The sequence below is a fragment of the Homarus americanus genome, unplaced genomic scaffold, assembly GCF_018991925.1.
Source record: "Homarus americanus isolate GMGI-L3 unplaced genomic scaffold, GMGI_Hamer_2.0 scaffold1024, whole genome shotgun sequence".
In the NCBI taxonomy this organism is placed as follows: Eukaryota; Metazoa; Arthropoda; class Malacostraca; order Decapoda; family Nephropidae; genus Homarus; species Homarus americanus.
In genome coordinates, this window is record NW_024715228.1 from 8942860 (window position 1) to 8968277 (window position 25418).

Below are 25418 nucleotides of genomic sequence, written 5' to 3' on the forward strand. Positions count from 1 at the left end.
CCTGTACATACAGTATTTGCTTTTATATAATCATAAGGCAAAAATGTTCAATCTTTTAATTTCCATTTTCTCTTGCTTACTTTCATTATTAAGAAAAGTATACTATTTAAACACACACAAGACCATATTTAGCTGTTTTGTAATCCATTTGTATGATGAAAATATTTGGAAATAACTTAAGGCAATCCTTATTCTAAGAAAACATGACACTGTTGATTGTGTGGTAAACAAAGATTACAAGTTCTAGTGACAATGGGCTTTTGTAATACATGAACCTATTTTAACTACCATCTAATTATGAGACACCTCTGTAACTACCGTGCCTCTTTCTGTCAACAACAACAACCACCACCAATAGAAATAAGCATAACCTAGCTCAGAGTACTACGGAGCATCCACATAGAATTTAACCTGTCTATAACAGTTTAAATCATACAAATAAAATGCAATACATTAAAAATGTGTAGACTACAGTACAGTACTATATACATAATCTACACCTTTGTTTTATTTACATCCATCAATGGCTTTCCAGACTCATAAATGAGTGCTACAGTAAGTCCTCGCTTAAAATTGTCCCGCTTAACGTTGTTTCATTACTACGTCGCTAAACTTCCGAGATCAAAAATGTGTTTAACGTCCTGGTGATCCGATACTATGTCGTTTTGCGTTGTCACGGACTACTTTCTACTTCGCATCACCCTCTCTCGTCTGGCCGCGCTACACTCTCTTGGCTCGTCGCAGTCTTAGTGACTCACCACCCTCATTCTCCGCTCCCACCCTCCTCCTCCCCTCCCACCTCCTCCGCTCCACTACCCACCACACACTCACTCTACCACCTCCGCCCATCGGTGAGTACCAATACAAACTTAGGACTGTAGTTGTAAATGTATGCACTATTTTCTATAGAAGTGGCAATGATTTTCTGTATATGTAATGTATTTCATGGGTCAAAGGGAGGATTAGGAATGTAACTCCTGTATTTTATCTATTTCTTATAGGGAAAATTTATTCACTTAACCTTGTTCCGTATAACGTCACGATTTTAGGAATGTAACCCCGACATTAAGCGAGGACTTACTGTACTACTAAAATATTAAAAATATTCCAGTATCCAGAATTATCTACATCTTCTCTAAACATTTTATGGTATTCCTTGAGAATTTTTACCCATTAATTAACAGAGACTCTTACCTATTGGGATGTGAAGAAGGAAGTAAAAATTTGAAGAACACAACACACACTCCTCCGTGCAGTTCTTTGTGCTGTAAACACGTCAGTTCATAGCTGATGTAAGCACGACGAACATAAACCTAACAGGGAAAAATCATATCTTAGATCTTTTTCCTACCACACACACATATCACTCCTCTAGAAAAGTAAAGAATTGGCAAAGTTCTCATGAGACAACAAAATGAAAGGAATAGACCTGAAAGGCCTGTTTAGGTAAGGCATTATGAAGGCTATCCTCCCAGGCACCTCCTGCCATATGAAAGTTTTCACAGGGGAAATTTGGTGTAAAAAAAACACACAAAACAAATAGCTTTGTAATGAAGACCCATAAAACTGTATACTGTACTAACCAAGTGCCAAACTATTTAATTTTATCATGTACATTAATTTCAATATTAAAACCAAGGCAACATTTAATCAACATTCATTAAGTTTTTTAGCCTTTAATTATTATTTCATGATTTTCCAAATTTTCTGAATGCTCAGGAATGACAAACATTCAACTAAATATGCAGATGTCACCAAAATCCATGGGTATTAATAATACTATACCAACAGAAAGGCAAATAGATTGCATCCATACCTCTAAACTAGCCATTCTAACAGCCATGTTGGTATGATAGAAGAAAGCATGTAACACATCAAAGATTGAAGTTTCTGACAGGATCAGCTTCTGCAAATTTTCAGGATGGAAGGAATGACCATACATGTCTATTGCTGGAAGAAAGATGGATTCCATCTGGTTGTAGCGTAGTTCATATGCTGGCTGGTTAGCTGCAATTAGCACCTGTCAGTAATAGTTAGATTTATTAGAAGAAATTAAACACTTGTAATGCATTGTGAGAATATATTAACCTAAAACCAAGTGAAAAAAAGGATATACTGGAAGAACATGAGGTCCACATAGTCTTGCAACCATAAAACAATATTTATATATACTTATACAGTTTATGGAATAAAAATTCCAGACTATTTACATATAACAACTTTTGTAATAAAAATCCACTCGTTCAAATATCTCACAACATGTTCTTTAATGGGGCAACATTTACATTAATACATAAACTGCCAAAACACTGCATCATATGCACAAATTTTCTCATCAATTACTACTATAGTTCTTGAGATTAACAACTATAAAATAAACATTAAATTCCAATTTATAGCAGAGAAGAGGAAAAGTGTGATTTGAGATACCTCAACTAGAATACCTCCTGCCAACACCTGCTTGAGTCCAGGTTCGTAAAATGTTTCAGTGGTAAGGCTACACTGTCCAATGGACCAGTGTCAATAGCAAAACAACTCCTTCCCCCCAAAAAATAGGATAAAAATCACTAATTTGAACTCGCCGTGTGATTGACTCGAGAGCCAGTCGACAAGATTACTGGACTGAAACCTTACACTTGCTTAAGACATTCTGTTAAAATACAAGATACATGGGTTGACCTTTGCAGTCCCTGCCAATTTTGAACCTTTGGAGAAAAGGAATATAGGTCATTATTCTTCACCCTTCAGCTAAAATTAGGAATTTTTATGCTTCAATACTCTATTAATAGCCTAAATGTGGTCAATAACTGACAACAGAAATTCAAAGCCACAAAAACTGAAGAATAGAGAAACATATTGTTGGGAAAATCTACTAATAGTATCAATAACAGAACTCCTGGTCAAATGCCTAAAAGTTATTTACCACAATCTGCACTGCTAGCTTCTTGGTATTACCTAGTGTTACACAGTCCAATTTCAAGTTCCATAAGAACTAAACACAGTATTTAAGAAAGATTTTCGTTTTATAACCAGTGTGGAGCAAGACCTACCTGACGTGCCCGTAGAGCAACCCGAGAATGCTCACTGCTGTTGAGTTTGGTGAGTTGTTCCAGGATGGATGACAGGTCATCTGTCAAACCAGGTTCATGACCACAGAGATGCTCTATGAGTAGAATCACCATCTATCAAGAAAGAAAATACAAATTCTTAATGAATCAAAAAGTCTACCTATAATTTGATGTTACCACAGAACCATAACATTCTCTCTTACTAATATTCCGTGTTTAGGCATTTTATTGTAGCTTTTTCCAATATGAAATATATGCCATTCAATTTTGAGACTCCCGTACTAAATCATCCACATTTATGATACCAGCCTCAGAACCTCTGGTAATTTCTCTTCTAGGAGATGACCAAAAGTATCATATTCCTCAATTATCTCAGGAATATCACAACACATTACCTTCAGTAATGATACCAACCTGGTTTTTCTTTGCAACTTGTGAGTGTGAGATGAGGGTAGAAAGTACACTGGTCACATCCTCCTTGTATTTTTCTCGAAGAGCATGAACACACTTGTCATAAGATCCTGTAAAGTTGTATGGTATGTAATTATATATAAAAACACTATGTCTTTGGTGAACAGGATGAAAATTATCAATATGTGTATGAATACATTCTAAAGTGAAAAAAATAAAAATAATTACCTCCAGGAACATCCTCTGCCAAAGATGTAAAATGTGATGTATGACCTCAAGATGATAAAATAAGGTTAAAAGGGTAAAAAAAAATATTCAGCAGCAACTCCTGTTAAGGAGTGTACAGTGAGTTCTGCTATAACGCGTGCTTTGACAATGCGAATTGGCTCTAACGTGATTTATGAATAGAGGAATGATATTTGTAAAACGCGAACGCTCGTTTGCTGTAACGCGATTTTTGCTTACTATTTCTCCAATTTTGTGTTATTAACTGTGAATATGGTAAAGAAGAATATCTCCAAGAAGCGTTCTGGTGATCGCATTCCCGGTGATGATCGTAAAAGAAAGGCTATAACACTTGAAGAGAAGCTCGATGTTATCAACCTAAAAATCACCCTTCTCCCCCATCAAGTTATATTCATATTTTTTCAAGGTAAAGTGTTACATTTACTGTATGATTTCATTATTAGATATGAATGTAACATTTATTTAGACTGTGCTATCCTTTGTGTTAAGCTAACTACTAAATTTTTTTTCAATTTCGAGTAATCTGCACCTAACCCTATTTCTCCATAAGCCCTGTTATTTCTATTGCGCGAATTTCTATAACATGATGTTTTACAAGATCACAACTATCGCGTTATAGCAGAACTGACTGTAGTTAACTTAGTATAAAAGATTTTCAGGTAAACATTTATTTACAATCTCCCAATCTACAATTATTTGCATTAATGATGCCAATACAGTGACCCCTCGTTTAACGAACACCTCGGTTAACGTAATTTCGATTAACGAACTGCCTTCCATAAGGATCTTCAATTCGGTTAACGAAAAAAAATTCGGTTAACGAAGTTCTTACGAACCGACCTCAACATGTTTTCGCTTGCACTGACCGGGCAGTCCGCCAATACATTAATCGGTTCTAGGGCTTAAATTCCTTACTATTTTAGTAAATATCAAGAAGTTTATACTATTCAATAATTTTAAAAGTTTAATATTCAATTTTTTAGTCATTTTAACAATTATTGAACATAATTGAAGGTAAAGTGACTAGTTTAATGCACGGCATCCAGCCTCTTAACACAGCAAACAGGAGTTAGTCTCTCTCTGTTTTCACTGGAGGTAACATCTTGCTTGAGACTCTCTTCAACTAAACGCTTTTTTCTGTGTTTCCAAGCAAATTATTGGTCATTTTGAAATATATTTTACATATTGACAATATATAATGCAGTGCAGTGTTGATTTAAAGAAAATAATCTTGAATTACACCAAGAGAGCTAAAATTTTATGGGTGAAATGGCGCCATGGGGTGACTTCTCTTCCACCCCAATGCCTCCTCTTCTTCCTTCTCCTCCACCCCTATTCTAAATCCCATCATCATCATCATCATCATCATCCAGGAGCCTTCTACATACATACCTCAAAGTAAGTGAACTTTTCCACCATTTTTGTTGAATTTAGGAAATTTTCAGTGAGCTGGAACCAATTACCCAAAAACCCATTGAAACAATGGTTTCGGTTAACGAACTTTTCGGTTAACGAACAACCTTCTGGAACGGATTGCGTTCGTTAACGGAGGGGTCACTGTATATTAAGACAAGTCCCTATTTACAATGTAAACAAACTCGTACAAACGATATTCATCGTCCCGCCAAGTCAGCATATGGAACGCATAACTCAATTCATTTGTCAGCGGAGGCGTCATCTACCCAAACGCCGCCTCGTGGCCATCTGGTGAACTACATTTCAAGCATTGTTTCTTCTTGGTTACATGTAAGAAATGGAGCTCAAGGTTTATCGATCCTTTTTTTACCTTATAACGTGAGGGCATCATTAAAGTTCACATTGCATTCTGTTCTAGTGGCTGTGAAGTGCTTTCACTCTGATTCCCCACCTCAACTATGGGTGACCTGACAATGCATCAGGTCAATAATATGAGATCACTAATCCCTCCACCACAAATGAGAGAAGAGTTTATATACAATGAGACCCACTAATTCCCTACCACACCCCCATCACAAGTGTTAAAAGACATAAAAAGTGAATACAGTTACGTATTACATTCAGGAGATTGGACAGTATACTAATACTGTAGGCATGACAGTAAAGTAGTAACAATTATATACAGTACCTGTACATTATTTTGTTTATTTATACTATAGTGTGTGTGTACAGTGGTGTTTGTGTAAATAAAGCTCTTGCATCAGTCCGTGTGAGATACTTCGCTTAGACTCGGGAAAACAATGGAGAATTCCACTGTGACACATACACACAACTTCCTTCATGAGGCACCTCACACGCTCGCACCATATATATTTTTAGCTTTTTAATAGATTTCTTTAACCAAACTTATAGATAAATTATTCAGGATTGTTTTAGTATAAAATGATGTTTCTAACTTAATTAGAAATGATCTTATAGACTCTGGTATCAACATTTCTTATATATTTTTTCATAAAAGAATTGAGTCCATTATTATAAGTTGTCAAAATATTTAGTTTAAGGATCTTCTATTGGAAAAGTTTGGTCCAGAATTTATTCAGGATCATTATAGTATCACATTCATCTCTCTAACACAATTAGAACAGATTCCGTGACATTAGGAGGAAGGGAGAAGAGGAAATGACCATTGGGGGATAGAAAGTGACTGCAGGCATCCCCAAAACGGTCACCTCCTATCCAGTGCATATCACCCATTCTACTATAACTCATTCATTATATAGTAGTGTTTATTCATTAATTAGTAAATATATGGTACAGTACAGTAATAATCTGTGCATATTAATAATTGTACCCTTCATATACAATACTGTATATATCTCATAGGTAAAAAATAATATCAGGAATGCATCTCCATACAGTATTTGCAATGGGACCAAATTCATTTATCTAACACAATTAGAGCAGATGTTGTGAATAAAAGTTTATACCCTTTTTTGCTAGCAATAACATATTTGCTACTTAGCTTTCGTCTTTATTCAAGAACTCTTATCATGAGGCCACACTAATCCCCCACCCTGACAATGCATCAGCTCACTAATCCTCCACCCCCCTCCACCTGACATTGACCAGGTCAGGTCAGTATCATGAGACCCACTAATCCCCTACCACACCCCCATCACAACATTTCTTACATTTTTTTTATAATAGAATCGAGTCCCCGTCATTATTATCAAGTTTTTGTAACTGTGAAGTGAGTAGCGTAACTTTGAAAATGTCTGGCAAGTGTTTTGCTCACCATCTTTAAGGCCATGACGAAAGATACACCTCAGGTCCCCGCTCTTCAGACTCCCCAATGTCTGTGCGGGACTCGGGTTGATGTCTCCTCTCTACCTACGAGTTCCCTTAACCTTGAAGGGGACAAGTGACGATGACTAGAATTGTTCTTAATGACGTGGTGAGTGTTGTTTAATTGTGTTCTAGTGCTAGTTGTATTCTAGGATTTTTTGGGGGCGATACATGTGGGTGTCCGACTGGCCAGGAACCTATTCCACTGGACCCCATGTTATAATGAACCTGATTTACAATATTTCGACTTGCAATGAGTTTTCAGGAACCAATCCCATTGCAAATACAGGTGTGCCTGTACACTGTCCTTCAATTACCTACATTATATGTTAAATACTATAGACAATATGTGAGTACTGCATAACTTTTGTGAATGAACGGACAAATGAACACAGGCATCGATACAGTATTAAGACAATGTTATTAGACAAAAATGCTGGTCATGTGCCAGTACATACCATGCTGGAACTGTGTCTCAACTTGTAGATAGTGCTTTAGCAGTTCCTGTACAACTTGTGTCATACGGCCACGACTTCCTTTTTTGTAGCGTTGGCAAAGCTGAACTAATACCTGTGTTGTTACAAAGAATACATCACGGTCCTTCTTCTGCAGAGATGCAGCATGACTGTAAAAAATAAAGTGGTCTTAAAAAAAATAAATAAATAAATATGTTATGGAAAGGAAGGACAAAGTGATTGAGAGTATGGATAAAGGGGAGGGGACAGGTGCATGTGATGGGGTATGTACAAATGCATATGGATATAATGGCACAAGAAGACTGCAATTCTCCACCTTACTGGATAAAGGGAGAGCACTCACTGTAGGAAGGTACAGATAGTTGTAGGCAGAGAAACAATTAAATTTCAATACATCATTGCAGTAAGCATAACATTCAATTTCAGAATATTCTCACCTTCAACCTAACCTCTTTTTGGTCATCTTTTATGATACATACTCCTAGTTCTATCTACATTCTCATACATAAGTAAATTTTCAGACCTGTCAACAGCACTTGCTATCTCTTGTGAAGGGAACTGTGCCAACATGGATGTCACATTGCTGCCATATATCATCATGTACTTTCGTATTTTCTTTTCTACAGCTTGAGGTATCCTTCCACTGACAGAGGAGATAACTTCCTGTAAAATTAAGAAAATGGGTAATAAATACAGTTAAGTTGATGTCTCAATGTGATCATCACATTTTTTAAGTTATAGTCATCAACTACAGGTAGTCTCATTCAAGATTCTTCGAACACTGCTGGAGACAGCTGGCAACTCAAGGCCGTTTGTTTACTATAGTACGTAGTATAATATAATACGAAACAAATCCCAACCATTAATTTAGTAATGGGGAACTCAGTAACCAATCACCGGTCACTTTTACATTCATTCATAATTTTCACTACGTACTATAGTAAACAAATGGCCTTGAGTTGTCAGCTGTCTCCAGCCATTTTTTAAGAATCTTGAACGAGACTGTACCTTGGATACAGAATTTTTTTAACTGATATAATAAATCTAGCTTAATTTTAAATTAATGAGTATTCTTAAACTGATTTTAAAAGTAATTTTGTTTTACTAACCAACATAAGGTCTTTCATGATATCTATAACGCATAGGAGAGAAAAACTTGTTTGTAGGAAAATATTCATTGACATACATAAGCATCTTAAGCTGATGAGGTACACTGACACCTATGATAACAACAAGGAACTACACATTCCAGTAGAACAATTAATACCTGCAGTTCAAGGAGTGGAAGGTTGGGGTCTCGCAACACACTCATCACCTTTTGAACAGTAAGCTTCACCATAGGAGCGAAGAAGTCATCTGGTAGGCAGTATCCTGAAAGATAGTAAAGAATATTCTAAATGCCAATGGTACTTGAAAATCTTTTCTAGTGTGAAACAAGTTACCATTAAATAATATTCTATAATTCTGGAAACTACTCTCTATTCAACTAAATTATAACAACATAAAGCTAACTTTTCCAATGTGGTTTGTTTGCTACTAAATTGAAACTTTCACAGTAAACTCCATTATTCTAATTCTAAAATAATTATTTCCTCAAACCTTCCAATTAAACTTCATGCGTTCCATCCTTCAACTCTTCTCTAATAATGAATCAATTTGTAATACAGTACAGTACCTGTATTTCAAGATATAATGTATACACTTACATGTTTCTATCCTTTTCTTTTTATAATTTCATTCATTCAAACTAAATATGACTGATTAAGCATTTAATGATTTTTCTTCTAATTTCTCTTGATACAGGTACAGTATATCAAATCTGGGAACAGGTGATGCTACAGCTGAGCTTGGAATTATGAGCAAAACCTGGAGGAATGGAGTGAACAAAACACCTGGGGCCGGATACTCAAACATTTATGGGACTGTATGTCTTTGTGTACCCCGTAACTGGACTTACAGTCTCAGATCGGTATACGCAAAACAAATATTTGACATCGAACTCCGTAAGTTAAAGCCCATAACTTACACCAGCCCCTGAGGCTCTGTAACACTCTCAACCCAGATGTAGTAGTCACTAATTCCCGATTGTATAAAAAATAATAATAATATATGTTGTATTAATGCTTATTAGACTTGTTTTCTCATAGAATAATGAAGAAAATGTTTTGTACATCAACATACTGAAATATAGTATTTCAGTTTCTTTTTTTCGTAAAAATTTTTTGGCAATAATACGAGGCTTTGAGTGTTTGTATTTGGCGCAGTTTGGAAGAGACGCATCTTTTGTCTTCTTACAAATTATAAAGTATTTTTTACCAAAACAGAAGGTTTGTATTGTTCACACTTAGGGCAAAAATATGTTTTATGACTGAGTAAACTTATAGACAGACCTTATTAATGTTGTATAGCCGAAAATATCCCTCAGTAATGAAAGCCAAATATGAGGTGAAGTGAACATTCCTGCCTAGACTTCGCCTTGTTTTTCTAATATGCAACCAATAGCCTAGCCTTATTTTCTTATGTGTATGGCTTATGATAACATGAAAGGCTCTAAAGGTTAGCCAAAATTAAATGATATGCGTAAAATATGGATTGCAATTAACTTGATTAATAGGGGCATATAAAACTCCTTTTTTCATTCTTAGGCCAATAAATGTTTAAACGTGGGGCCTACTCAATTAGTTATAACATGAGGAATATTTAAATAAGAAGTTAAACCAATAGGTTATAGGTTAGGTTTGGTTATGTTATTTTATGTTATGGTATGTTAGGTTAGGTTAGAAAATGTATACTACATGGTTTTTTGGGGAGTGTCAGGCTGTCAGTGAGACACTTTGTCTAGCAGCTACCTTAGGTCTAGTTCCAGACTTTTCATGAACAGTATCATAGGGTAGAGTATTAATTTAAGAAAATTTACGGATAATCAGATATATTTTCAGGTTTTAAATTGTTGTTTTTTTGTATGAACTTGAAGACAATTCAGACCAAATGACCCAAACATTGAAAGGAAAACACCATGTTCTAGGCTCAATTTCCCTAAACTTATTTTCTTTCTTTTGGGGACTTCACACACCATGGAGCATACTTCAGTCTCACTGAAATTTGGTCGTTTCTTCAGGTGGTTGTCCTTCCATCTTTTGTTTACAAACTAATATCACGTGAATCGCTCTCAGCTGATTTCTCCTTCTCTTGTGATTGGTTGATGATTTTGTTAACTGAGCGCTGATTGGCCAACTAGCTCCTGCACTGCCATCTACCTTCCGACAAGAGAACTGAATTTACAGGGTAAACACTCGAGTTATGATAACTTACGGACTGCTTAAGGAACTGTAATAAAATTTTGAGTATGCTAAATTTAAGGGACTGTGAGGAGTCTGCAATATATGGTACTGTATCTCGCTAATTTACGTAACTTATGAGGCGTTTTGAGTATCCGGCCCCTGGACAGGATTATGAAGTAAGGTATCTTTATGATCAAATCATTTAATATATTCTTACAAGTTTCTTGATTCAAAAGTATGATGTTAGGTATACAGTATAGTATTTGATTATTTACATAGCCAAGGTTCTTGGTGACTATAAAAAACTCTTAACTAATACTTCCCTTCATGCCCTGTTTATGGCCAGAACAACCACTTCAATTTCTAGAACTCTTCCTTTTGTTTTGCAACACATATATTAGTCATCATTAGTTTCAACTCATATCTAATAATAAATGTAAAGCTGTAATTTTCACTGTAATGTGGTGGCATTCCAACATAACCTTTATACTATATATATATATATATATATATATATATATATATATATATATATATATATATATATATATATATATATATATATATATATATATATATATATATATATATATATATATATATATATATATATATATATATATATATATATATATATATATATATATATATATATATATATATATATATATATATATATATATATATATATATATATATATATATATATATATATATATATATATATATATATATATATATATATATATATATATATATATATATATATATATATATATATATATATATATATATATATATATATATATATATATATATATATATATATATATATATATATATAAAGATCTAGATTTTTACGACGTTAGACCAATCCAGGCCGCAGTAAATCTACAATGAAATACAGTACAGTAAAATAATAAAAATACAATGAAATACAGTACAGTGAAAGTAATAAATAATGAGGAATGGATACAGTGTGACTGAGCACTTACCTTTAATGTAGTCAGCTGAATGCACATGGGGCCCCCATAATTTTCTAATTATACATGGAGACTACATTAACTGGAAACGTTTCGGTATAGAAAATGCGTGTCATTTGAAGAAAAAAAAATGGTCACAACTGCGGCGGTCGTAAGTCCAAGCAGTCGTAAGTCGGGGTCTAGCTGTATATATATATAATATATATATATATATATATATATATATATAAAGCCTAGAAGAACAAACATCATATAATTTTACCACTGACGATATAAATAATAAATAAATAAATACTTACCATTGAGAACATTGTCCAGAATTGCTCTTCGTGTTTGGTATATATGGTTAAGTTTTTCATCCTCCCTTGGTAGTGGTGTTTTGCTTGGGGGAAATCCCTCTGTGAAAAGCTGTGCTTTTGTAACAATAGATGGGTCATCAAGATCCATTCTTGCAATAGTATCTCCAGCACTCAGGACTGCCCCAGGTCGCTTCAAATGGTACACACACCCAGACTCTGTCACAGTCAAAGCCATCACCATTTTCATGCTCTGAAAGATATATACAGGTAAAGAATTCCCCAATTTACAAAGGGTTCAGTTTCTGAGTAACCTATCATATAATAAGTACATTTTCCCATACATCCCATTATAAAAGATAAGATACATGCCTCTGGGATTTTGGGTAATTAGTTCCAGCTCACCGAAAATTACATACAAACTAAAAATAAATGCAGCAAAGTACACTTACTTTGAGGTGTGCATGTAGAAGGCTCCTGGTTGATGATGATGATGATGGGAATTAGAATGGGGGTGGAGGAGAAGGAAGAAGAGAAGGCATTGGGGTGGAAGAGAAGTCACCCCATGCTTCATGTCGCCATTTCACCATAAAATTTTAGTTCACTTGGTGTAATTCAAGATTATTTTCTTTAAATCAACACTGCACTGCACTATATATTGTCAATATGTAAAATAAACTTCAGAATGACCAATAATGACCAATAATCATTGTACTGTAAAAATGTAAAAATAGTTTATGTTCAAGAGAGTCTCAAGCAAGATGCTTCCTCCACTAAGCAGGGACACACACTGACGCCATTTTGGGTGAGTCAAGTGGCTGTTTGGCGCACTAAAAACTAGTTCCCTGTACTTCAATTATGTTAAAATGACTTAAAAACTTTAATATAAGACTTGGAAAATTACTGAATAGTACAACCTTCTTGATATTTACTCAAATGGTAACAAATTTAAGCCCTAGAACCGATTACTGTATTGGCGGACTAATACTACAGCTGGTGAGCAGGCAAAAGCAGGCAAAAACGTGTTGGGAAAAATTCGTAAGGAATTCGTTAACCGAAATTTTTTCGTTAACCGAAATGAAGAATCTTATGGAAGGTAATTCGTTAACCGAAATTTTGTTAACCAGGCGTTCGTTAACCGAGGGATCACTGTATATATAAAAATATAAAAATAAAAAAACCCACAAAATGATAGAAAATGCTTTTAATTAAAATTTTGGGTGTACAAGTACTGTACACAATTTATTTCATAACTGATTTTTGGTATAACTGAATATCAAATGTCAGTACTTAAAATAAAATGGCTATCAAAATATATGAGGATGTAACATTTTGAAAGAATTTAAATTCAGGGAATGAACAGAGTTCAGTAGTAAAGGTATCCCTTGAGAAGCGAAGGTTCAAGGTACGAAAAATTGTTTGTACGAATTTCCTAAATTGACATAATTATTTCGTGTTCGACAGCTTCCCCACTTATACGAACTTAAATTGCGTGCCCACGGGAGTCAGCTGGGGCGGCCAGGCCACATCCCCCTAAGCGCTCTCCTTACCAGGCTGAGGTAGGCGTTATGTTATGGTTATTTCTCAACTCATAATTTCAACTATATAATCATAACTTTCTTCATACTTTCTTTTTATTCAGTTACATGCATTCACATTCCTAAATACAGAATATGCAAACAAAAAATAGTAAATAAATAATTAAATAAATAAAGAACAAATAATTACCAAAAGGTCAAAAACAAAAGGAATAAACATATATGTGTGTGGGAATCATCAAAGTGTGGGGTAGACATACCTGTATGTAATTTTCTTCATTTTTTTACCGTTACTGTACATAAACACATTCTTTCATACAGAATGTGCAAAAAATAGATAAATAAAAAATTTTAAAGAAATTATTATACTGTACAAACGTCAAAACCATAGTGAGAATATATTTTTTTTTTACAAAAAGAGTTAGCTGAGAGTCTTGGGAGTGGGTGGGGGATACAGCATCAGGATCTCGGCCTAGCTGTGAGTTGCATTATTGTTATGTTTCAGCTCGTAATTTTGGGTAGCTATACTTTTCTTTGTTACATGCACACACAATTGTTCATTAAGAATGTGCAAAACAAAAAATTTATCATAAGGTCAAAAACTTAAAAGGATTAAACATTTACATTATTATGTGTGGGAACTACCACAAGAAAGTGAGGGAGCAGCATACCCTCGTGGCTCTACTGTCTCATGCAAGTGATAAAATTGCCAAATAGGAATGCAGAATTTTTTTTCCTTTATTTATTATAATCATTTTAGTTACCAGGTATTCCTCACATTTACTAGTACAGTACACAGTGGTCCCTCGGTTAACGAACACAGTTCGTTCTAGAAGGTCGTTCGTTAACCGAAACCATTGTTTCAATGGGATTTGGGGTAATTGGTTCCAGCTCACCGAAAATAACATACTAAGTAAAAAAAAAAATGCAGTACAGTACACTTACTTTGAGGTGTGTATGTAGAAGACTCCTGGTTGTTGATGATGATGATGATGATGATGATGATGGGAATTAGAAGTGGGGGTGGAGGAGAAGGGAGAAGAGAAGGAAGAGGGGGTGGAAGAGAAATTACCCCATGCCTCATGCCGTCATTTCACCCATAAAATTTTAAGTTCACTTGGTGTAAGTCAAGATTATTTTCTTTAAATCAACACTGCACTGCACTATATATTGTCAATATGTTAAATAAATTTCAGAATGATCAATAATTGTACTGTAAAAACGTAAAAATACTCTGTGTTCAAGAGACCCACAAGCAAGATGTTTCCTCCACTGAACAGAGATACAAACTGAGGCCTTGGTGGGTGAGTGAAGTGGCTGTTGGGCACACCAAAAATTAGGTCCCTGTATTGCAATTATGTTAAATAAGTGTAAAAATGACTAAAAATTTTAATATAAAACTTGGAAAATTATTGAATAGTACAAACTTCTTGATATTTACTCCAATTTTAACGAATGTAAGCCCTAGAACCGATTTCTGTATTGGCGGACTAATCTTCCAGCTGGTGAGCAAGCCAAAGCATGTCGAAACATATTTGTAAGAATATCGTTAACCGAATTTTTGTTCGTTAACCGAATTGAATATTCTTATGGAAGGTAATTCGTTAACCGAAATTTCATTAACCGAGGCGTTCGTTAACTGAAGGACCACTGTACAGGAGGTCCCTGGGTTACGTACGTCTGACTAACGAGTATCCGCCAATATGAATGAGGTCCCATAAGGTTAAACTTTAAATTAAGAGTATTTTATTTACCTGATGACTCATTTTTTACTCTGTTACTGGATTTTATCATTCTATTTCTTCTTTTCTCTTTAATCAAGTGATTTTAGATGTATATAAGGATTTTAAACACTGTTCTGCAAGTACAGTATGCACATAGATATGTGGTTCAACTTTAGTAAATTTATGACTTAAGAACGTCCGTAGAAACGGAACCCGTACATAACTCGGGAACTGCCTGTATATTATTTTAAGTACTAAGAATAAGTTCTTCCACACACAAACCATCCTCTGGGCAATGTAACACACTTCAAGTGCTTAGCCTCGCAGTCACAGGACAGGCAGAACCTCCCTCGCATCGTGCGTGGGTCACACGCGTTAGCCCTCTCATAAGGTATTGCTCCAAAGTTAAACAGTAGTTTATGAATCTTTTTTTTGTGTTAGGTAGTAAATAGATTACAGTAGTTGTTTACTATTTATCATTAATTAGGTACATTTTGTTCTTGTTTGTGAACTGATTTTGTGTTTTTGGAGTATGATATTGGGATATTTTTATCATTGGGGAACTGAACCATATTCTTCCCATATGTTTTTCTATTCGAGATCAAAATATTCACCTAAATTTTTTTTTTAAACCTAACCCATTTGTATCTCGAGGGATACCTGTATGCACTTTTGGTTAAACAAGAAATCCTCTTGAATTTGCTGATAATAAAATTAGATATGGTGCTGATGTGGTATGACAAATATAAAATTGAGTGAAATTAACCAAAAAGAAATCTGAATGGAGCAAGTACAAGAAACATTAAAGAAGTGAAGTAATAAGAGGGGGTATGGACATACATATGCTTGGGGGAATCAAATTTAAAACCAAGTAAAACCTACCATCATTCTACTTAGCATATTGACAGATCATGGCATGTTGTGGATTAAAAAATATGAAGTTTAGTTCAACTAGAATCTGAAAATCATATTAGCTAACTTATGATGATGCTGATGAAGAGAGTACAGTGTTAGAAATGACCCACAGTACCATACACATCACAGTACTGTCTCTAACTAAGGCACAGGTTTCGTATTCTGGATTTGCTTCACTGTTAAATAATTCTCCAAAAATTACAGTTAATCATTTCATCCTTGTACCATTTTACATTCTTTCCTGGTTCTATTACAGGTACTTATTTTGTGCCAAGCAGCAAAGGTATGGCAATGTGTGTCTTACTAAATTTAGTGAATGGAAGGGATAACAAAATACAGTAAAAGTCCAAAAATCCGGATGCCAGAATTCCAGACCACCCGAGAATCCGGACTTTTCGAAAACTCACTTTTTTTTTATAGCGGGCTTTTGTGTGTATATGAGTATGCGTAAGCGTCACAGCTGCAAAGCGACAACAAGCGACCACACGGTCGCCACTTTAAAACGAGCAATCAAACTGTGACAACGTATGTAATTTTGAGTTCTACTCTTTCCATTTACAGAGTACTGTACAAGCCCATAATAATGGCTCCCAAAGTAGATAAACTTCGTTGTGTGAAGAGAAAGAAGAACATGTTGAAATTGAGTGACAAACTTGAAATAATTAAGAAAATAGAACGTGGTGTGAACAATACTGTTCTTATGGAAACATACGACATTGTAAAGTCTACAATTTATGATAGAAAAAAAGGCAAAGAATAAAATTCTAGAATTCACAGCTTTTTCTTTAAAACTGATCGTTTTGATAAATGAAGCATGCTATATTTGCTAATGAATAAACTATCAAAATGTACCTGTTCATCTCTTCTTTATTCCTCCTTAAATTTGAATTTTAAAAGTACTGCCTGAGAATCCCGAAAATCCGAACCGACCCAATCCCCAAGCAGTTCAGATTTTTGGACTTCTACTGTAGATGATTGTTACTACAGTTACTTCAAAAGAACAGCCAAGACAGACAAACTAAAGTCAGATAAACCTGCCAGATATTAGAATCTTCATCTTAAACTTAAAAACAAAAAGGGTACACACCTCAATTTCAGCAAATGGCTGTCCTACAAACAAATGACTCCCATCCTCCTGCAGGTAATTTATAAGTTTGCCTGGAGCTGAAGTACGCAAGGTTGTTGGATCACTTTCCTTCTCAAACACACAAGTCTGGTGGCCAATGGTAAGGCAGTACCTAATGATAAGAAAAAATAGGCCTTTCTTTAAACGTCATTTCTTATGAAGAAATTCCTCTTCTCAACTAATTATTACACTATAAAAAAAAAATTTGTAAATGGGTTACCTAAAACAAAAGAGAATGGTGTGCATAAATACTATTGAAAGTTTATTCAGTTCAAGGAATATAACAATACAGCATCATACTATACTTGACAACCAATAGCATTTCTTCCTTCTCTTAAATGAACACAAAAAGCCCTCGCTGTGGTAATACGAGTCAGAAATAAACATACACTGCAATGCTTTAATGGTCTTATTCCATTTGGCCTGACCTGTGGTATGACCTTCCAGTTTATGTCTTTTAAGAACCCAGCACCTCATAACTAAATTTTGAATGTGATGGCCAAGACTATTCCAACTGCTTACATTTCAAAGCTGACAACATATTTACTTTTGAACAATTAAGTCCACATACCGTATATCACGGCCTATAAGACGAAATTTGAACATTAAAAAAATCTGCCCAAAGTTAGAGGGTCGTCTAAACCACCAAGTTTAAAATTCTTACCTCTTAAATATTGTGGTTTAGTGTGTCAAGAGTGGTGATGAAAACATCGTAAGCCACTCACAAGGTCTTACCACTAATTATTTTATACTGAAACTTACGTTTGGCAAGCTGGATTCAAATTAAGATTACCGGTATATTAAAATAATAAAAATGTATTATAAACCTGTCTAACATACCGTAAAAGAGATTTATACCCCTGTAATAAACACAGCTATCATCACACACCCCTCCCCACGCCCCCCCCATTTGCCAGTGAGGAGACAAGAAAGGAAAAGTGCATTAATTCTTGAAACTATCGACGGTTAATTACAGACGCTCAAGTGACGTCACTAGTGTTTACACTACACCAGCTGGTAATATTTGATGCCATTACTTGAAGTGAATTGGCCTTATTTTAAGTAACTAACTATAAATAAATACAAAAATTAAAAAAAAAGATCAAAACTGAGAAATAATATACTTTATGTATGTTGTGTTGTCAAAGTAAGAGGAACAATTGTGTAAGTACGTAATATTTTTTCACTCAAATCCTAATGAAACACTACTGGAGAACATTCCTTTGTCGCAAAACAGTTTATAAATTAAAGAAAATAATTACAGTGTGTTTAATATATTACAGTATATTATAAATAAATAAATAAAACAAATAATTCGGTAAATCTATTTAAAGTAAATGGAAAATAAGCAAACATGTTATTTACCAAGACCCTTCCGCCTGGCTCAGGGTGAGATGTAGGGGAGATAAAGAAGGCTATTTATAGCCCATCAGAAGTGACCAGTACCCTAATGCACCATAAATAATTCATTGAACATTCATTTTTTGTACATAGTATATTCAGTATATATATATATATATATATATATATATATATATATATATATATATATATATATATATATATATATATATATATATATATATATATATATATATATATATATATATATATATATATATATATATATATATATATATATATATATATTTGTGTAATAAATGTATGTAGTAAGTACATACTGGTAACCTTTTTCACTCAAATCCTAATGAAACATCACAATTAGAATACGGTGGTTGCTGTTGAACCACATGTTGTATAAATAGTCACACCACCCAGACGAGGGAACACTCCCACCACGCTTCAGTGACGTCACTAGTGTTTACACTACACCAGCGAGTATAATTTGATGACATTACTTGAAGTGAATTGGCCTTATTTAAAAAAATCAAGGATGGTTGGTAAAGGACTACTGAGTCAGTGGGTAAGTGTCACATTTGGGGTACTGGTCTTATACAGCAAATAGAGCTCAAAAGCTACTTTTTAAATGGAAATTTGGGGGGGGCGTCTTATGCACCCCGCCGCCTTATAGGCCGTGATATACGGTAAATCAAATGAACATTGTTAAATATAAGCTTACCACTAAATATTATCTTTATGGGGATTTTATTCCCCAAGCAAAACAGGCTACCAGAACTTTTCCACTTGATAAATATATTACACAACAATTCAAACTCTTTGCATTAAAATCAAAGAAATCACTTACTTATCCACTTCATCCTTGAGGTACGTGACATAGCTGACACCATCAACAGACAGCAGCAGGCCACAATCACTCATGCGAAAGAAATCTACAGATTTGTGAGTGTCATTAAGCACAAGGAAGTACTGTGTAGGACCTGATTTTGTTGCCTGGATATGGTATTTAGTGCCTGCTGATATAAGGTCAACCTCCACCACATTATTCAGAGACTTCAGTGGTAGACTCTGTCCCCTGTGAAGTATCAGAAATTATTCAAAAACTTTTTCATCACTTCATCTGATTAAAAATAAAGGATGTAAATTTAAACAAGTATTGCACACACTTAAACAAAATGTCCACCAGTACCATCAATATAAAATCATTTTAACAATAAAAAGACAAAATATTTTTAGATAAGGGACATACTTTTCAAGCGAGTTGTGGAAATGATTATAAGCATCTTGTATAGCATTGTCAGCAATAATGACAGATGCACACATCACAGCTAGCATGGTATCTGGTTTCTTGCCTTTCACTTGAGATGCTATTAAGTGATCCAACCAACCTGTGTCTAAAAAGATACAACATTTCATTTGAAATTTCTGTACTGAACATGTGGTTTTGGTGAGAAATATGAGTGAAGAAACCCTGCTAATTTATCATACTGAATAAGAATTATAAATGCTGTATAAATATATTCTTGATAAGATGATGAAACCTATACAAAGCACAACAGATGCCTTGGTCACTTTGTTTAGCAACAATGACCCCATAAAGCAAATATCGTTGAGAAACATCATGAAGACAAGCTGCATTGACAATTTTTTGAAGTCTTTGTGACCTTAACCCTCAATAAACACACACTGGTCCACATGTTTTAGTTGTAATGATGATGCCAACCAGTTTCAAATCAATCCACCTAAAATTGTAAAAGTATCAACATTAACAAGTTTTATGTTATACAAATGACTTGAAAACATTACACTTTGCTTAGCCACATCTGAAGTCCCCTCATAAACAGACAAAATATTAGACAGATACTGTAAGCAAAATTTTGTGACATTTCTTATGTTATTTGTCACCCACATGCAGGGAATTCAAACCTGGCCAGTTCCTGATGAAATATTATTTTAGTTATTCTTGATAAGTTATGTACTGTACCTTCTGATTACTAACATTTACCCTTTGATAAAAAATTTAAAAACTCTGCATCTGGCTAATATTTACATATCGAACTTACCAATAGAATTTATCTGGAATGTTTCTGTCTCAAGCAGTGTAATTAAGTACTCCACAGTTGTTCGGAAATCTCCTCGAATGGAAAGCTCCTTCAGACAAATCACCAAATTTCTGCAAATTCAATAAAAATCAAATTTTTAATTTTAAATAGTTACACACAAGCTTCACACACACAAAAAAACAATAAATCATTCCAGCCTCTTCCCATTTAATGTAGGGTGGCCAGAATATACAGTATCTCTCTCTCACACATCAGATGCAAAAACATACAAAATTCTTTATAGGTTTTCATAAACTCATTTTTACTACTGTAACAGATGTGTTCTCATATGGTACTCCCTTTCCATAATAAGGCCTCAAGTACTTATCTAGTTTAACACTGGTCACATCACAATTATCATCGATCAATGGCAGGTCCATCCCCAAATTCCAATTGATGCCATGCTGTCAGTTCAGTCATGCACACCACTAATGTATTTAGCTTAAATATCTCTCATAAAAGAGGAATTAATCCACTTACTTTCTGGCTGCTTCTCTGTTTTCTCCCCAAGAGAAGCAATGACCGAACTGTGAGTCGGCATACTCATGAAGTCCTCCTGAAGCAGACACACTGAAGTACCCCCACACATTTTTGCTTGATCGAAAATTCAATTCCTGCACTGTCCCTGAGCTTGGCTTGAAACCTGTGTAATAAATTTAGACCTGAATAATAAACACCCAAAATAATAATTATGAAATAACACTATAGGGTTGATCCTGAATTCTCATTTTATGGCCAAGCCCATAACTAAATGACCCGTGTTGTACCCACCTTCATCAGGATTTTCACTGTTGATGCGAGCAGCAATACAGTGACCTTTTGGCACAGGTTTATTTTTGGCCTGTTCAAAGTCAATTACATTATCACCCCAAGGAGACTCCCCATACAGGATTCGCACACAACGAATTCGATGCATTGGGATGCCCATTGCAACCTAAATGATGGATGAAAAAGAAAAAAAATAATACAGTAACATAAAGTTGGGTTTTTAGTATTTGTTTTAAGTTTTTCATTATATCAAGTTGTGTGGCATATTAAAAAATAACTTCCTCTTCAAATTTCTTATAAAACTCTACAAACCTTGTTGAAGCCCCGTCTTACCTGTAGTTGTGCTGCTGGCAAATTTATATCTGTAATCATCTCTGTACAAGGATGCTCTACTTGAAGGCGTGGATTCAGTTCCAAAAAAAAAAAGTTTCCCTCATTGTCATACAGGTATTCAACTGTACCAGCATTAACGTACCCCACTAATTTTGCTAATTTAACTGCAGCCTGCAACGAAAGAAAATTATCTTTTTATTTATTCTTTGGAGCACTTTTCCACATAGTGAAGGGTGGCTGGAAAAGAGCAATTATGCAAAATAGTAAAAAGCAGGATTTTAGAAAAAATAACCCAAACACAAAAGAATGTACATCAGCCATCCTCATATTAATAATAGGCAGACATGAGAAATATTACTTTACAAAATTCTGTGTGAGATAGTGTAAAATATCTGGCATTGTCACAGTACAGGAGTAAGTTTCATATAATGACCTGTTCCATCTTATGGAAGACTTCTGGATTTGCAATCACACATGGTGCTTCTTCAATGATCTTTTGATGTCGTCTCTGTACAGAACAATCTCGGCCAAACAATGACACTGCGTTCCCATACACATCAGCAATGATCTGCACCTCCAAATGACGAGCACACTCAGCCAGTTTCATGATGAAGATGGGAGAACCAGGAACTTCTGCTTGTACCTGAAGAGATATTTCTTTAAATTTATAATCTATACTACAGTATAGTAATGTACTCATAAAAAACATTATTCAAGTTTACAATTAGATATAATTACAGGATTCCATTTTTACAAGCTGTTTCCTGTTGCTGTACTATGTGTCATGCCACCCACACCTGATGATCCTCATGACAGATCACAATGCTGCTTTCAAAACAGCAGCTCAAGTCGGTCACATATACAAAGTCAATGTTGTACATGGGGGGCGCTGGTGGAGCGGTACCGCTCTTGCCTATCAAGCAAAATGTCACGGGTTTAATTCCCGGGCCAGCAGAAGTTGTTTGGACATTCTTCCTAGTCCCCTTGGTCCCTGTTCACCTAGCAGTAAAGTAGGTACCTGCTGTAAATCAAAAGTTGCGAATTCGTATTCAGGGACAAGTTGTTGGAGCTTCCAATAACTTGCTTAGACATAAACCATTGACTCTCAGGCTTCTACGCCCTTGACTCTTCAGGCTTCTACGCCCTTACCTCATGAGACACAAGGCAAGCATGAACTTAGCATGCTCCCCTGTTGGGTGCTGTAAAATGCTTCTGTGATTCACCTTACACAAGGATGTAGGGGAGTGTCAAAAAAAAAAAATTGTTGTACAAAACTCTTGCCACACTTTATACATGCATTCAGTAAACCAACCTGTCTGAAGAGTGCTGGAAAGTAGTCCTCTGATTCAGCCTTACGAATACCCTTTCCTCCGCCACCCTCTGAGGCTTTTATCATGACAGGGAATCCAATTTTCTTTGCCGAGGTGAGAGCTTCTTCTACAGTTTCAACACATCCATTCTTGTATAAATCATGAGGAATTTTTAATCTGGGACCAGAGTCACTTTCTGTATACTCAGCTATAAGACCTGTAAAGGATCAAAATTTAAGTCAATAAGGATTTACTAAAAGTTTCTTCAATCTAATTTTCTTAAAGCCACCTCTTTTGTCAGGTATATTCCTTTGTAAAACAACAATGACTCTTATAGGAAATGAACCACCACAAAATTTATTGAGGGTTCTTTTGATACTATACATTTAAACTTGCATATTATATGTATGGCCTAGCTAGGTCTGATGGGTATGTTAGCTAGATCTAATGGGTATCTTAACTACCTCCCTGACTCAATAAGAATGACTTTCTAAACATGCAGTTAATCTAAAATTAAATTTTCTCTCAACACCCATGTACTGTATCACTTCAGTAAAATTGTATATCCATTAAAGCAAACTGTATATCACCACCACCAATTAGATAAGCTTTTCAACTAACCTGATCCAGACCATGGTAAAGTTGGTATGTCTGCTGTTTGAGCAACTATGTTGGATGCAATTTTGTCTCCTAATGCCCACATGGCCTTTTCCGGTGGACCAATAAATGCAATGCCATTCTTATGTAACTTCGCTGAAAAACGATTCAGTAATTACAAATAATTAGGGCAAATTACAGTGCAGTATAAAGCCATTCTAATACAGTATATAAATAAATGGGAAAAAGGGTACAGTACAGTATACTGTATATTCTTCAAAGGCTATCAACAAGTTTTATTCAGAATGGGTGTTTGACTAACAAAAGTAAAGAAACAATACAATACTGTATAGAGTAATAAGCATTATTATTACCTGGTAATTCAGGGTATTCTGAGGCATGACCCCAACCTGCCCACACACCATCTGCTTCATACCGAGTAGCAATATCAAGAATAAGTTTCACGTTGGCATAATTATTGTTATTTGCACCTCCAGGCACCCACACAGTTGTATCTGCTAATTTGATATACTCGGCTCCAGCTGAAAAATGCAGAGGAAATAATTTACAAAACATGTATCAAAATTTTGTGATAAGAAATTTTTTTAAATTTTAAACTACTGAAATCCAAGTCTTTAAATCTAAATCAATCAACCTTTCTACTTTAATTATCTTATTCTTATCCAATTTTTCTCTATATTTTTGGTTAATTTTAAAAAAATATCTCAACAAATTTGTTTTCTTCATATCAATAACTTGTGTTCAATAAATGAAGTGAACAATACTAGTGACAGAGCACATCACAGGTCATAGTGTAAAAGTTGCTTCTTCACTCAAACTCTTTAACCTTTGAGCACACAATGCTACTAATACTGTACTGTACCTTAAGGTCCATTATTCTCCAGGAAAAATAAGTAAAACTGATCATCAATCTTTTGTCGGGGTTACATTACCTCTTAACTTTCCAAAACAAAAGCATCAAATTTTTATCCAAATAAATCTATCTAGCATAGCATTCTTCATGACCATTCCCATCTCAATTAGCTTTCATCCATATAAATTTTAAACAGCCTCTTCACATCAAGCCGTTTTTCCTTGTATTATTTCTTTCCTTTATTGCAGATGAAATGGTTTATATAGTATCATTCTTAATTTATTTTCAATTACAGCAGGCCCTTCAAATTCGCGGGGGTTAGGTTCTCTTAATTGCCGCGAATAGCCAAATCCACAAATAACATAGGCTGACTGGAGGGGGGGTTAAAGTACAATTCTACTCGTGTGCAAAGAAATGTATATTTCCTTTATGTGTTTGCCCTTAGGACAATTATTTCTTTTACCTGTACTCTGTATTGTATATAGTAATACCCCAATTTACGCGGTCAATTGAACCCACGGAGGCCCGCGTAAAACAGGAAACGTGTAAATGGAACAACAGAACATATGGGATTAATTGAAATAGAGACTGGGCCGACCCCCAAACCCCACTTTTTCAGACACAATACCTATGTTGTAGTAAAAATAACATCTTAATTTTATGATGGTATGCACACACAATTAATAATTAAGAGAAATATAAATAATATTAGGTTTTTTAACACTTACATTAGTAGAAAAGATGGCTGTG

At 34.8% G+C, this 25418-nt stretch overlaps 1 protein-coding gene across 1 annotated transcript in view; it reads right to left on the reverse strand.

Annotated features, from left to right (window-relative positions):
- LOC121856599 (acetyl-CoA carboxylase-like) overlaps nucleotides 1–25418 on the reverse strand; it is an 83991-nt gene that overhangs the window by 47764 nt on the left and 10809 nt on the right. Inside the window, exons 4-22 of the mRNA XM_042352234.1 lie at nucleotides 24169–24336; nucleotides 23819–23950; nucleotides 23200–23414; nucleotides 22321–22530; nucleotides 21888–22058; nucleotides 21558–21720; nucleotides 21267–21429; nucleotides 20748–20857; nucleotides 19934–20078; nucleotides 19532–19759; nucleotides 17287–17437; nucleotides 12026–12275; nucleotides 8730–8833; nucleotides 7986–8125; nucleotides 7445–7611; nucleotides 3483–3589; nucleotides 3051–3182; nucleotides 1817–2020; nucleotides 1195–1313 (exon numbers count right to left, since the gene is read on the reverse strand). Coding sequence (XP_042208168.1) covers nucleotides 1195–1313; nucleotides 1817–2020; nucleotides 3051–3182; nucleotides 3483–3589; nucleotides 7445–7611; nucleotides 7986–8125; nucleotides 8730–8833; nucleotides 12026–12275; nucleotides 17287–17437; nucleotides 19532–19759; nucleotides 19934–20078; nucleotides 20748–20857; nucleotides 21267–21429; nucleotides 21558–21720; nucleotides 21888–22058; nucleotides 22321–22530; nucleotides 23200–23414; nucleotides 23819–23950; nucleotides 24169–24336 — 3079 coding nt within the window. The remainder of the gene's footprint in view (nucleotides 1–1194; nucleotides 1314–1816; nucleotides 2021–3050; nucleotides 3183–3482; nucleotides 3590–7444; nucleotides 7612–7985; nucleotides 8126–8729; nucleotides 8834–12025; nucleotides 12276–17286; nucleotides 17438–19531; nucleotides 19760–19933; nucleotides 20079–20747; nucleotides 20858–21266; nucleotides 21430–21557; nucleotides 21721–21887; nucleotides 22059–22320; nucleotides 22531–23199; nucleotides 23415–23818; nucleotides 23951–24168; nucleotides 24337–25418) is intronic.